Source organism: Trichomycterus rosablanca, chromosome 11 (genome assembly GCF_030014385.1).
Source record: "Trichomycterus rosablanca isolate fTriRos1 chromosome 11, fTriRos1.hap1, whole genome shotgun sequence".
In the NCBI taxonomy this organism is placed as follows: Eukaryota; Metazoa; Chordata; class Actinopteri; order Siluriformes; family Trichomycteridae; genus Trichomycterus; species Trichomycterus rosablanca.
Genome location: NC_085998.1, coordinates 6,375,405 through 6,390,992, shown reverse-complemented (window position 1 = coordinate 6,390,992; position 15,588 = coordinate 6,375,405). Strand labels below are relative to the sequence as shown.

Here is a 15,588-nt window from a genome sequence, read left to right as displayed (position 1 = left end):
TTGTTTTTTGTATTACAATGAACTATAATACCATCATTTACTGCATCATACATGTTTACAAACCACTATCTTTATCAGGGTTGTGGTGGTATAAGGCAGGAATTCACCCAGGACAAGAGGCACCAGTTTTTAGGAGGTAGGAGGAAACCAGATTACCCAAAAGAAACCCTCACATACACAAGGAGAACATGTAAAACTCTGTATATATGGTGCCCCAAGGCAAGCATCAAACCCAGGATCACAGAACCCATTTTGCTGCGTGGTGTCCACACTTGGACAATTCTATGTTGACAGATTTTTACAGTGGCGTGCACAGAGCCCTTATTAACATGTTCAGAATGTCAGAATGTCTTCCTCACAATGCATTTTTGACCAAATAGGAAGAAATCCCCACAGACACCCTTCAAAATCTTGTAGAAAGCTTTCCAGAGGAGTAGAGACTATTATAGGTGCTGATGGTTTTGGAAAGTAATGTCCAAGATGTTAATGGCCAGCCTCTGATCAGCCTTTTTATAGACATATTTGTCCATCTCTGTATCAAAAAGCTGGGACATCTTGTTGTTGAGATGCCAGCATGAGCAGTGGAGGAGTTCTTAAGTATAGCATGTTCCTCTGAGCCAATTACGACTCTGTATAGGAACCCACTGCTGGTCGGTGAAAAGAAGAGCCTGATGGCTTGTGTCCGAGGTGATGGTTGTTAGTCTGTGGTTCTCCTACGCCAGCATCGATGCCAAGTATGAGGCAAAGGTTGACAATGCAATGGGGTGGGGGAATTGGACATGTCTAAATTATTATAAATAATAATCAGTCATGTCCATTTTAGTTGATCAAAATCAGTGATCAGGTTCTTACATTCTATGTCCAAAGTATTTGGACACCTGACCATGAGCTTGTTGCACTCTTCAGAGAATACCTTTTCACAAGACTTTAAAGTATGTCTCTGGGAATTTGTGTCCATTCAGACAAAACAAGCGTTTGTGTGGCTGGGCACTGATGCTGGTCAAGAAATCCTCTGTTGATGTTCCAGTTTATTCCAAAGCTGTTCGGTGGGGCTGAGGTCAGGGCTCTGTGCAGGTCACTGGTGTTTCTTTGAATTGAGCATCGGTTTTCCCTCACCTGAGCTCCTGGTTCGAACTGGTTTGGAACAAACATCTCGTCATCAGAGTTTTCTTCACGTCTTTATAGAGCTTACTTTGTGTACAGTGGCACAGTCATGCTGGAACAGGAAGGGGTCTTCCCTAAACTGTTGCTGTAAAGTTGGAAGCATATGATTTTCTTGATTTATTACACCTGTTAGGAATTGTTGTGCCTGAAACACGTGAATTCAATAATTAGAAGGGGTGTCCCAATACTTTTGACTACATAGTGTATATCACCCAGCACCTTTAGCCGTCTTATCAGTCAATCAAAAAGAACCAAGGTGATGGAACCTTTGGTGGAACCAAACTGAATCTAAATTAAATATGAATTTAACCTGTGGCCTCTGTGTGGCGCAACTGTCCCATGCGCCAGTCCACCACCATAGAGACTGTGGATAAAACTGGCGGTGTCTGGTTAACGTGCTGATACATTTGGTGAAGGAATACAGAGTGTATAGTGTGATCTCTATACATGTTAAAGCTCTCTGTAACAAAGCAACCGGCGGCTGCTAAGGTGTCGGATGAGGTGTGTCCTAATCCTCCTCGCCAACGTGGGTGTTTTTATGGACCTCGATGAGGAAACAGTAGAAGAGCCTTCCCCAAACTTTTGTCACAGATTTAAAAGCACTTCTTCTGATTATATACACCTGTGCTTAGTCTTTAGAAGGGCAGCACGGTGGCTAAGTGTGTAGCACTGTCGCCTCACGGCAAAAAGGTCCTGGGTTCGATCCCCAGGTGTGGCGGTCCGGGTCCTTTCTGTGTGGAGTTTGCATGTTCTCCTTGTGTCTGCGTGGGTTTCCTCCGGGGCTCCGGTTTCCTCCCACAGTCCAAAAACATGCAGCCAGGATAATTGGAGACACTGAATTGCCCTATAGGTTCCTGGCCGCTAGGATGCATAAACCAGTGCATTGTAGTGCCGGTCCCAAGCCCGGATAAATAGGGAGGGTTGTGTCAGGAAGAACATCCGGCGTAAAAACTGTTCCAAATCAATAATGCGGATCACGATCCGCCGACGACCCCTAACGGGAGCAGTCGAGGAAATAGAGAGAGAGAGCTCAGTCTTCAGGAGAGGTGTGTACAAACTTTAGGACTTACAGTGCGTGAGACTCTAAGCTGAATTGGAGCTGGAAGCTCCGGATGCCGGTCTGCAGTGCCAGTCTGACCTGGTTGGTTCGTCCCTGGTGGCCTGCTGGCCTTTACGCACCGCTCGGCCTTAGTAAAAGAATAAAAGGTCATCGTCTCTCCTCTCGTCTTTTCTCTTTAGTACACAAACGAGCATCTGTTTTCCCTCACCTGAGCTCCTGGTTCTAACTTCACGCCTGAACAAGCTTCGTCTTTTCCTGCCTTTTGGAACAAACACCTCGTCATCAGAGTTTCAGATGATAGTTTTCTATTATCATGTACAATCAGCTTAATATGGGATCGAATACAATTCGGTGTAATTAAGGGCCTTGCTCAAGGGCCCAACAATTGCAGCTTCTGATCATTAGTCCACTACCTTAACTGCTGAGCTACCGGTATCTATAAAGATAGATAGATAAGGCATAACATTTACATCAAGTGCATGATTGACGGTTTTTGGTGACGTCTCTGTGCCCATATAAATAAGCCTAGTTTAACTAGCTGCTTGGGCTTCCAAACCTATGGATATGTAGAGCTTACTCGATTGTGGACAGTGCCAACAGTGTTCCAGCATCTTCTACTTTATGGCAGATCCTTGACTTCCCCCCTCCACACCACACACACACACACACACACATTAAAACACAGAGCACACACAGTGGGTGTTGCTAGGCAACCACAGTGGCAGTATTCAAGGGCTGATACAGGATTAGGATATGTATTAGTGTGTGTGTGTGTGTGTGTGTGTGTGCAGCAGTACAACGCAGGGAGGTAGGACACACCTCAATCATTTATGACACACACTGCGCCAAGACCGGAGTTGGCAACCTGTGCATACACACACATACATACACAAATACACACACCAATCTCTCTCTCTTTTCCTCTGTAGGTCTGTCTCTCTCGCCCACCATGCCGCCGTTCGGACTCCTTGTGCCGATGCTGCTGCTGCAGATCTGCTGTTGCCGGGCGACGGAAGTTTCTGAAGATGCAAGTGCAGAGTTCTGGGTCAGACTGTACCGTCAGCTGCAGATACCCGGGGAGGACGAGAACATCATCTTCTCCCCTCTGAGCGTGGCGCTGGCGATGGGCATGGTGGAGCTCGGTGCACGTGGATCATCTCTGCAGCAGATACGACAGGTCATGGGTTACACAAACTACAGAGAAGGTAAAACTCTTACAGTGATTCCTCCTCCACCTTACTTTACAGATGACGCTGTCTGTTGGGGCAGGAAGTGTTTGGGCATTTGAAAACCTGACATATCTGTATCTACATTCCCTGATAAATAACAGATATATCAGACTGCCAGGTGGCAAAGCATGATTACTTATTGCCCCAGAATCCAAAGGCAGTGTGCTTTACACAACTCCAGCCAATTCCTAGCACTGTGCATGGTGATGTTCGGGTATATGAAGTTCCTAATGAACAGCTCTTGTCCCCTAGATGCACTTTGAAATTGCTGATGATGATGATGAACATGATTTAAGTCTGTGTTTACTCTGTGAGCTTGTATGGCCTCATGACTGAGCTCGATGGATGGTTCAATGGATGGATGGATAGATAGATGGATGGATGGATGGATGGATGGATGGATGGATAGAGAGATAGATGGATGGATGGATGGATAGGTGGATGGATGGATGGATGGATAGAGAGATAGAAGGATAGATAGCTGGATGGATGGATAGATGGATAGATAGAAGGATAGATAGCTGGATGGATGGATAGGTAGATGGATGGATAGACAGATAGATTGATGGATGGATGGATGGATAGGTAGATGGATGGATAGACAGATAGATTGATGGATGGATGGATGGATGGATGGATAGGTAGATGGATGGATAGACAGATAGATTGATGGATGGATGGATGGATAGATTAACCCAGTGGCATTATACAACCATGAAAGTACGACAGTACAAATACGACAACAAAACCTACACAACATCAAAGACTGAAAGGTACATGTACTTGCTACAGTTATTTATTTATTTATTAGGATTTTAACGTCATGTTTTACACACTTTGGTTACATTCATGACAGAACAGGTAGTTACTGGTTACACAAGATTCATCAGTTCAAGTCTTAATTTCATTTATTAATAAACATCCTTTCCTGGATGCTGCCTTTGTACCAAGCCATGATTACAATCACCTGTTTGGAATCACATCATTATTTAGTTTTTTCACCTAGTTGCAGGCCTGAAATGCAGGAATGGATGTTTATTAACAAATGAAATTATGCTGAGCCGATAAAACATGAAATATCTCAGGTTCATCCTGTCTGCAGTCAAATAAAAGTAAATGTAATTCATTTCATACTGTCCCAGCTTTTTCTGATTTAGGGTTGTATATCTTATATGAAGCCGGTCTGTGGTGCAAAAAAGGTTGGGGATTGCTGAAGTACAACACCACAAAAATGCATATACTGTATGTAGAGACACTCGAGTCACGCACAGACACACACGTCTCTACAGTGCAGTTATAAATGAAGAAACAATTGAATGAATGAATGAATGAATGTGCAGGGAGGTGCAGTTTCAGGTATAAAGAAGAAATTAAATTAGAAAAACTAAATACAGATTTAATATTGAAAAGTAAAGTGACCCCTGACCCATGAAGACCTGGAGGTTTGAAAATGTCCACAAATTTTTTACAGTTGTCATTTCTCTGCAAATCTACATCAAGGTTCTACACCGTCATGATAATATAATGAGCCGTTTTCCTCCTGTGTGTGTAGATGAAGAGTTCTCCATGTTGAGGAACCTGACCCAGGCTCTGACGGTAGAAGAATCTCAGTATGTGGTGCGTTGTGCGAATTCCCTGTTCCTCCAGAGTGGGATTCACTTCAACCCAGAGTTCCTGAAGCTGATTAAACATTATTTCCACGCTGAAGCTGAGACGGTGGATTTTAACGAATCGGCCGCTGTGGCTCAACACATCAACGCCTGGGTTCAAAACCACACGGAGAGTGAGTGCACCACCACCACCAACACTCCTGAGCTGAATTACCCTTAGCCATCGTGCTAAGTCAGCTAGTTACTAACTTGCTCATACTGTGTGCTTTGATAGTCTCTTCATTAGTGGTTTGAGAAGCAGCCAGAACTGATTTCTTTGGGACCCCCATCCCCTTTATCCCCATCCAACGTGTGTCCAATCTGCTTCCGCTTCTTATCACCCGCCAGTGTTGGGTTCCCACACAGAGCTTTATCATGTATGAAGAGCCCAATTTATCTCCCAATTTATCTCCCAATTTAGTCATATCTAGTTCCCAATCGATAATCCGCTGCTGCTTGCACAAACCTCTTTCTAATCCAGATCACCACACACCCCCTCCAATGTGTGTCCAATCTGCCGCCACTTCTTATCACCTGCCAGAGTTGGGTTCCCACAGATCTATATTATGTATGAAGAGCCCAATTTATCTCCCAATTTAGTCATATCCAGTTCCCGATCGTAAATCCCTCTGCTTGCACAACCCTCTATCTGATCCAGATCACCACACGCCTCCTCCAACGTGTGTCCAATCTGCCGCCGCTTCTTATCACCCGCCAGTGTTGGGTTCCCACACAGAGCTGTATCATGTATGGAGTGTCACGCTAAGCTCCATGTGACCCCCCAACACACACTTACACTTGTACATGCCCAGTTGTGTTTGTGCAGACCCAAGGCAGGACAGAAATACTGAGAGACACTTAAGAATTGATGGAAGGAAATATATTTCTCTCTTTTTTTATTTCTCGTCTGTACAGGTAAGATTACTGACCTGGTGTCGGCCGAGGATTTCAGCAGCCTGACCAGGATCACACTGGTTAATGCTCTTTACTTCAGAGGAAGCTGGAAGAATCAGTTCCGACCCGAAAACACCAGAACGTTTTCATTTAGCAAAGACGACGGCAGTGAAGTGCAGACGCTGATGATGTACCAACAGGCGGATTTTTACTATGGTGGGTACACTGGGGTTTTAATTCCATTACCAGTATGTGCTTGATTTATTTGTTGTTATTTAGGGAGGGAACGTATGAGCGATGATTTCACTGAGCACTTTATTAAGAACACCTATTTGGCACATACATTGACTAATAAGCTGCACCCACTATACAGATAAACTGTGGGTGTACAGTTACTGACTGTAGTTCATCTCCTGCTGTCTGGTTCCTCAAAAATGTCCTTGTTGTATAAATTCTTACCTTTAAAATATTTAACAGGACAAAACTTCATGCACAGAAAACACCACCGTTATGTTTTCCTGTTTGTGCTTGTAGGTGAGTTTAGTGATGGCACTATGGAGGCGGGTGGTATGTACCAGGTGCTGGAGATGCCATATGAAGGAGAAGAAATGAGCATGATCATCGTTTTACCAAGACAAGAAGTTCCACTGGCTTCGTTAGAGCCGATCATCAAAGCCTCCCTGATTGATGAGTGGGCCAATAACGTCAAAAAGCAGAAAGTGGAGGTTTACCTGCCCAGGTGAGTCACTTTCACTGCACTTCTGTTTGTGAGAGGAGAAAAACTAATAACTGTGTGTTATTGTGATGGTGGTGATTATTATGATGGTGATATTGACGATTGTGTTGATGTTAATGATGGTGATGATTATGATGGTTATGTTGGTGGTGATGTTGATGGTGGTGATTTTGATTATGGTGGTGCTGGTGATATTGATAATCATGTTGATGGTTGTGAATATGATGGTGGTGATGTTAATGGTGGTGATGGTCTTGAATATGATGGTGGTGATTATGATGGTGGTGATTACTGTGATTATGATGTTGATGAATATGGTGGTGATTGATGTTGATGTTAATGATTGTGATGATGCTGGTGATTTTGATTATGGTGGTGTTTACTGATTATCATTTCAATGTTGATGGTGATGTTTGTGATGATGGTGGTGATGATTATGATGGTGATGATTATAGTGATAATTATGATGTAGTGATGATGTTAATGATTATGATGGTAGTAATGATGATGGTGATGATTATGACGGTAGTAATGATGATAGTGATGATTATCGTGGTAGTAATGATGATCGTGATGATTATGACGGTAGTAATGATGATAGTGATGATTATCGTGGTAGTAATGATGATGGTGATGATTATCATGGTAGTAATGATGATGGTGATGATTATAGTGATGATAATGATGGTAGTAATGTTGATGGTGATGATTATAGTGATGATAATGATGGTAGTAATGATGATGGTGATGATTATCATGGTACTAATGATGATGATAGTGATGATTATCGTGGTAGTGATGGTGATGATTAAGATGGTAGTGATGATGATGGTGATGAGTATGATAGTGATGATGTGGTGCTGCTGCAGGTTTAAAGTGGAGCAAAAGATCGATTTGAGAGAGACGCTGCAGCAGCTCGGCATCAAAAGTATCTTCACTAAAGATGCAGATCTCTCAGCCATGACCTCCAACAGTGCAGGTACTGTGTGTGTGTGTGTGTGTGTGTGTGTGTGTGTGTGTGTGTGTGTGTGTGTGTCTGAACAGAGGATGGTAAGATATTTCTCAGAATTTCATCACTTTTATTCTCTCCTCTTTTCTTTGTACAGAAGGGAAGAACATGTTCATCGCTAAAGCCGTACAGAAGTCGTACCTGGAGGTGACGGAGGAGGGAGCAGAGGGAGCCGCTGGATCAGGTGGGAGCTGCTGGATGTTTTTTATCCACGTTTCATTATTATATTCTGTAACAGAATCACAATCTGAATGGATGAAATTCTCTTATTTATTTGAGTCTTTATCGATCCTTTCTTATTTTTTGACATAAGTTTGATGGTCCCCATCCACCAGGCCGCGGACCGGTACCGGTCCGTTGGCTATTTGTTGCCGGGCCGCACAGAAAGAATGAATAATTACAGGTTGCTAGAAAAGATCGCTTCTATTTCAGGTGTTATTGACTTATTGTCACTTCTAGGTCGGAGCAGCGTCTCGTTGCAGCGAAAAAAGCTTATTTTACATACACCGATAAGGCATAACATTATGACCACCGTCCTAATATTGTGCTGGCCCCCCTTTTGCTGCCAAAACAGCCCTGCAACTGTGATGCTCTGTATATTCTGACACCTTTCTATCAGAACCAGCATTAACTTGTTCAGCAGTTTGAGCTACAGTAGCTCGTCTGTTGGATCGGACCACACGGGCCAGCCTTCACTCCCCACGTGCATCAATGAGCCTTGGCCGCCCATGACCCTGTCGGTGGTTTACCACTGTTCCTTCCTTGGACCACTTTTGATAGGTACTGACCACTGCAGACCGGGAAGACCCCACAAGAGCTGCAGTTTTGGAGATGCTCTTACCCAGTCGTCTAGCCGTCACAATTTGACCCTCGTTAACCTCGCTCAAATCCTCAGGCTCGTCCATTTTTCCTTTGAGGATAAAATGTTCACTTGCTGCCTAATATATCCTACCCACTAACAGGTGCCGTGATGAAGAGATAACCAGTGTTATTCACATCACCTGTCAGTGGTCATAATGTTATGCCTGGTCGGCGTAGTTTGTGAGCAATATTATTAAATCCTTCCTTCCCCACTGGTCTGTGAAATTATGTCTTATATGAAACAGGTCTGTGGTGCAAAAAAGGTTGGGAAACGCTGCATTAGTTCATGTATGTTCAGTGGAAACTTCTGTTCAGGCTGTGCATTATTTGTTGTATTCTGAAATATTTCACCACTAATGGGCAGAGTTGGCATTGTTACTCAAAATTGTCATTTATGACAAACAGCTAGATGCTTCTCTGTAACAGTGATGTGATTGTTTTAGTCCAAACTCAGTAAATGCATCAACTCTGCAGCTGAGATGCTGATCATGTCCACATTTTTATGTTTCACCATTCTGTAAAACACTATGCTTAACTATAATGTATAGCCACAAGTATGTGGACACCTGAACATAAGGTCTATTACAGATCCATGGACTTTTATATACAGCGGTGCTTGAAAGTTTGTGAACACACCATCCGATTTTCACTCAAGTACTAAAAGTAGAAAAACGAAAATCCATTTAAATAAACAGGGTTTAATGTGTCGAATGATCCGATATTATGTGTATATGAATAGCAAAAGTTTGTGAACCTCTAGGGTTTGCAGGTGAAAATAGGAATCAGGTGTGAGTGGGCACCCTGTTGTATTTAAAGAACTGGGATCTATCAGTGTCTGATCTTCATAGCATGTTTGTGGTGATATGGCCATAGTATGGACAACAGAGATTTCTGAGGACCTCAGATGAAGAGTTGTTGATGCTGACCTCTCTGACGTGTCTGGACCCCTAATTATTGAGTTCAGATGTTTTACCCACACCCACAATGCATAGGCTCTGTCCTCTTCCACCCTGTCTGTCCTGTTCGAGAATCCAGTTAAACAAGAATCCAGAGAATCCAGTTAAACAAGACAAAAATGTGGCAAATGACCCAATATTTTGTGTATGTGAGTGGCAAAAGTATGTGAACCTCTAGGGTTTGCAGGTGAAAATTGGAATCAGGTGTGAGTGGGCACCCTGTTGCATTTAAAGAACTGGGATCTATCAGTGTCTGATCTTCACAGCATGTTTCTGATGGTACGACAATGGTATGGACCTCAGATGAAGATTCGTCGATGCTGCCCTCTCTGACGTGTCTGGACCCCTAATTATTGAGTTCAGATGTTTTACCCACACCCACAATGCGTAGGCTCTGTCCTCTTCCACCCTGTCTGTGCACCTGAACATAAACCAAGTCCTGTTCTGACAAATGTGATGTGAAGGAACTCCAAAGGTCTGCACAAAGCCCTGGTTCAATCTCACTGAACACATCTAGAATTGACTGCAACCTTTATCATCAGTGCTCTTTTGATAGAATGGGCACAAATTCCTACAGACACTCTCCAAATCGTTATGGGAGGTCTACTTAGAGGAGTGAAGGTTGTGTTAGCCACAAACCTAAAGAGGACCATTACATAAAAACTAATGTTCTGTAATAAAATGTCTGAGCTTACTGTCAGCTGTCCACATGCTTTTATAGTTGTCTTATCATTAGCATTAGGGTTTGAGCCACATTGGTTTTGATTTACATGAGTTTGTGGGTTTTCTCTGCAGGGTTTGTAGCTCTGAGCAGGACCATGGTGCTGTACCCTCAGGTTATGGCTGATCATCCGTTCTTCTTTGTCATCCGAAACAGAAAGACAGGTACGACCCACCCGCAGTCAACAGGTGTACTGTGTGATAACTGTATATCTGGACGTGTTCCATGGTCAGGAAGCGAACGTCTGTTTTCCATACTAGAAAGAATAAAAATATGGCAAGTCAGGTGACGTAGTGGTAAATTCGGCTAGCTTAAAATCACTAGGATTTAGGGTTCGAATCCCCAGCTATGCTATTGGCCAGTTGGGCATCTACATACAGACACGTCTGGGAAGTAGGGTGGGAGGTTGGATATTGTCGAGGCCCACAATGGATTGGCGACTTGTCCGGGGTGTGTTACTGCATTGCGGCCAGTAATTACAGAGAAAACTGGACCCACCGTAACCCTGACCAGGATAAAGCACACATAAAATGTGTGTAAAGCTTTGCAACATTGGCAACTCTTTATGGGTGTTCTTTATACAGGTCGTCTGATGAGATTTGTGAGAGGACTTTAAAGTCAGATTCTCAAATATTTTATAGTCTATGCTTAGCCACATAAGCTAATGCTATGGTATTGCTGTATTCTGCTAATGCTAACTAGCTAACACAACTGAATCATATACCTTCATAATGTGCACTTATAATTTAACAGGGATTCACCAAGTCATGTCTAATTCACTTACTTAAGCCTGAAATGGTGCACCATTGTGGTTCAATTAGCTAGACTTAGCCTGACCACCCCCCTTTTTCATATAGCAACATTACAAGCAGCAGGAGTCTAAGGCAACCGGCTTTTATTCTTTATATTGTGTTAAATGTCGTGAATGTTTTTGTTTCTTGCAGGATGGATTCTGTTTATGGGCCGGGTCATGAACCCAGACGTTATCGATCCCTATGAAGCTGAATTTGATTCGGCGTAAGACGCAAGTCATCGAATGAAACGACGCCCAAAGAGAGGAAGTGCATTACGCCGTGTACTCTATGCTACATGTGATTGTTTTTTATACTCTCAGCTTTACCGAACATAAATCCTGCATTTCGTTCTTCTTACCCCGAATATTGATCAGCTAAGATGTTGAGCATTGATTGGCGCGATCGCGTCTGTCGAGCAAACTGCTTTGTCAGTATAACTATGGGTTACAGACATACATTAGAACAGCAGGTGGCAGTATACAGTCGGCAGCACAGAACAGTGTAACGGCTGGTGTGGTTACCTGATCCATGCCTGACGAGGGTGCAGAAGTCTAATACAGTCTAATACAGTAGACCACCGACACTGACACCTCAAGCTCAAGTTCAAATCTCAGCCGTGCTACCTGATGGGCGTCACACAGACATGATTGGCTGTGTCTACAGTGGGACGATGGTCAAACAGGTTCCTAATTGCTGCTGCAATTCTGGCCTCTGCTGGCTAGTCGAGACGCGTGCTTGGGTTCTGCTGATCATGAATGGCTAGGGATGTAACGATACACTCTACCCATGATGCGATGCAATTCACGATACTGAATAGTGAATCCGTTTTTTTTTTCATGATTTTTTTAAACAAAATTAAATTGAAGACAAATTATGACAAAGTTTCCTTTTCTTATTTCTCTTTAAAAAAATAAAATAAAATACTGTATTTGTGATTATCTTTTATTTATCTAAATAATGAATGCCCTTTTATTTCTGAGGTAGGTACAAACTATGCAAAACAATGCTGCACATTTCCCTTTTTGTGTAAAAAAAACTGAAATGAAATCTTAAAACAAATCCCACATTAAATAAATAAATGAATAATACAAATAAAGAAAGTATCCTGACATAAATATATTTGGCTGGAAAATTCCAAACCTGGCAACCCTGTAGTGATGTCAACCAGGCAAGGTGAATAGCGCCAGCGCCCTCTGCTGTTTAAAGTGAAGATCGATTCATTATATATGTAAACCAATTTGAAACGTTACACATGTGAATCGATTTTTAACTGTCTTGTGGTGCATCGTTACATCCCTATGAATGGCAGTCCGTGGCTCCTCTCGATCAGGGGTGGGCGTGGCAGCAGTGATAAGCAAATTCCAGTTGGCCTGGATTGAGTGCAAAAAGTGGGGAAAACACCAAGAAAAATAAATAAGTACATGCCTGGTATGTCCTGTTACATATGGTGACTTACTTGGATTGGCTGTCAAAGCCCGGTGAGGTGTTTTCTTTTCTTCAGCGTGAAAGGTGCATACTGCCACCTACTGTTCTGATGTATGTCTGCGACCCACAGTTCCGATTCCCTCATCGCGATCTACAAGTCACACTTAATTCCATGTTTTGGAAGTGGTAGGAAGTTTCCAAAAGTCACATTACTGTGCTGGCTGTGCTCGACACCTGGGTTGTTCACACCAAGGGTCGTAAGCCAAAAAATCTGGGTTGCAGAGAAAAATAATAATAATGAAATAAATAAATTTTAACAGACACATAAACACGAAATAAACTTTTGCACGTATGCCCCCATGTGGAGGCTTTACATTACATCTTGTAAACCACAGTGGGACCAGATTGCCACTATTTTTGTTAAGTTTGGAAAACCCTGAGCTACATGTTTCTAATACTGATTTACAGCTGCAAATAGCGTTGTACACATTCACAGATTGAAAGTGACGATTTGCAAATTGTTCTTTACGCATTGGCATGTAGTTTAGTGACTTCAAACTGTAAGTACAACTGGTTCCATCATTCAGAAGTGGAAAGCTCACTGAAACATGAATCGTCCCCAGACGGCTGCAGCACAGCACACAAGGGGTCTGTTCAAAAACCTAGTGAGCTCTCTACATAGACAGCATTTTACGTCATCCTACACTCTAATCGCTGTCTAAGTATGTGTCTGAATAACGTGTCTTATAAGTCGATGACTTATTAGAATACTCACTACTTGGGCAGCTTCCTATTTAGGCAGTAAGACAGCAAGTTTTCAAAAACACCCAGGGTGTCAGATCTGCACAGAAATAAGTTCCAGTGTTAAAGATTTCTTGCTAATCACATACACGAAGAAGCAGAGGCTTCTTTCTTCTTTCATTCTGACTTAAAGCTTGCTCAACTGTCAGCAGTGGCTTTGCAAATCCTAACCTTTACTACACACTGTGCAGAGTCGTTCTTGTTTTGAATCACTGCCGGTCTATTTGCTGTCTAAAGTTCATTTGAGTCGTGCACTCTATCTAACAGGTAACAGGGTGAGAAGAACCTTCTGCGCTTTTTATTTTTGGCGGCTCCGTTGTAAATATATCTATGAATATTTGGTCAGATAAAGCAACACATGCATTTATAAGTATTTACAGTGTATCACAAAAGTGAGTACACCCCTCACATTTCTGCAAATATTTTATTATATCTTTTCATGGGACAACACTATAGAAATAAAACTTGGATATAACTTAGAGTAGTCAGTGTACAACTTGTATAGCAGTGTAGATTTACTGTCTTCTGAAAATAACTCAACACACAGCCATTAATGTCTAAATGGCTGGCAACATAAGTGAGTACACCCCACAGTGAACATGTCCAAATTGTGCCCAAAGTGTCAATATTTTGTGTGACCACCATTATTATCCAGCACTGCCTTAACCCTCCTGGGCATGGAATTCACCAGAGCTGGACAGGTTGCTACTGGAATCCTTTTCCACTCCTCCATGATGACATCACGGAGCTGGTGGATGTTAGACACCTTGAACTCCTCCACCTTCTACTTGAGGATGCGCCACAGGTGCTCAATCGGGTTTAGTCCATCACCTTTACCTTCAGCTTCCTCAGCAAGGCAGTTGTCATCTTGGAGGTTGTGTTTGGGGTCGTTATCCTGTTGGAAAACTGCCATGAGGCCCAGTTTTCGAAGGGAGGGGATCATGCTCTGTTTCAGAATGTCACAGTACATGTTGGAATTCATGTTTCCCTCAATGAACTGCAGCTCCCCAGTGCCAGCAACACTCATGCAGCCCAAGACCATGATGCTACCACCACCATGCTTGACTGTAGGCAAGATACAGTTGTCTTGGTACTTCTCACCAGGGCGCCGCCACACATGCTGGACACCATCTGAGCCAAACAAGTTTATCTTGGTCTCGTCAGACCACAGGGCATTCCAGTAATCCATGTTCTTGGACTGCTTGTCTTCAGCAAACTGTTTGCGGGCTTTCTTGTGCGTCAGCTTCCTTCTGGGATGACGACCATGCAGACCGAGTTGATGCAGTGTGCGGCGTATGGTCTGAGCACTGACAGGCTGACCTCCCACGTCTTCAACCTCTGCAGCAATGCTGGCAGCACTCATGTGTCTATTTTTTAAAGCCAACCTCTGGATATGACGCCGAACACGTGGACTCAACTTCTTTGGTCGACCCTGGCGAAGCCTGTTCCGAGTGGAACCTGTCCTGGAAAACCGCTGTATGACCTTGGCCACCATGCTGTAGCTCAGTTTCAGGGTGTTAGCAATCTTCTTATAGCCCAGGCCATCTTTGTGGAGAGCAACAATTCTATTTCTCACATCCTCAGAGAGTTCTTTGCCATGAGGTGCCATGTTGAATATCCAGTGGCCAGTATGAGAGAATTGTACCCAAAACACCAAATTTAACAGCCCTGCTCCCCATTTACACCTGGGACCTTGACACATGACACCAGGGAGGGACAACGACACATTTGAGCACAATTTGGACATGTTCACTGTGGGGTGTACTCACTTATGTTGCCAGCTATTTAGACATTAATGGCTGTGTGTTGAGTTATTTTCAGAAGACAGTAAATCTACACTGCTATACAAGCTGTACACTGACTACTCTAAGTTATATCCAAGTTTCATGTCTATAGTGTTGTCCCATGAAAAGATATAATGAAATATTTGCAGAAATGTGAGGGGTGTACTCACTTTTGTGATACACTGTATATAAGATCATATTGATAGGATTTGTATTTCTCCAGGCTCAGAGCATGTTCTCTTATTGATTGTATATTTCCTTTTGTGTTAGAGTAGATATTTCTTGAGAATAACGCGAGCGCTCACATTTCTCTCTCTATCCTGATGAATCTCAGTATTTTTATGATGTGGCTGAAGTACTGCTGAAATATTCACCTGCCTTAGAAATAAAAATGAAAGTATTTGCATTCATGAATGTACAGGACACGGATCAGTCTCCTCTGTAGAGAAGTGCCGTGTTCATGGTTAACTGTTTGGTGTACAGGGATTTAGAAACAGAGACACAC

The 15,588-nt window shown here is 42.9% G+C and overlaps 1 protein-coding gene and 1 long non-coding RNA gene across 2 annotated transcripts; one reads left to right on the top strand and one right to left on the bottom strand.

Annotated features, from left to right (window-relative positions):
• Positions 1 to 83: 83 nt before the first annotated feature.
• Positions 84 to 12,250, top strand: serpini1 (serpin peptidase inhibitor, clade I (neuroserpin), member 1). Its single transcript, XM_063005066.1, has 9 exons — positions 84 to 136; positions 3,154 to 3,429; positions 5,006 to 5,236; positions 6,018 to 6,212; positions 6,531 to 6,735; positions 7,602 to 7,711; positions 7,839 to 7,925; positions 10,354 to 10,443; positions 11,224 to 12,250. Exons 2-9 carry the CDS (start codon positions 3,174 to 3,176, stop codon positions 11,298 to 11,300), a joined length of 1,251 nt encoding a protein of 416 aa, XP_062861136.1. The 5' UTR covers positions 84 to 136; positions 3,154 to 3,173; the 3' UTR covers positions 11,301 to 12,250.
• Positions 10,438 to 13,475, bottom strand: LOC134323530 (uncharacterized). The gene is made up of 3 exons (XR_010014061.1): positions 13,274 to 13,475; positions 12,530 to 12,769; positions 10,438 to 10,535 (listed from the first exon to the last, which is right to left on the bottom strand). It is a non-coding gene; the product is annotated as an uncharacterized LOC134323530 (long non-coding RNA).
• Positions 13,476 to 15,588: the final 2,113 nt, after the last annotated feature.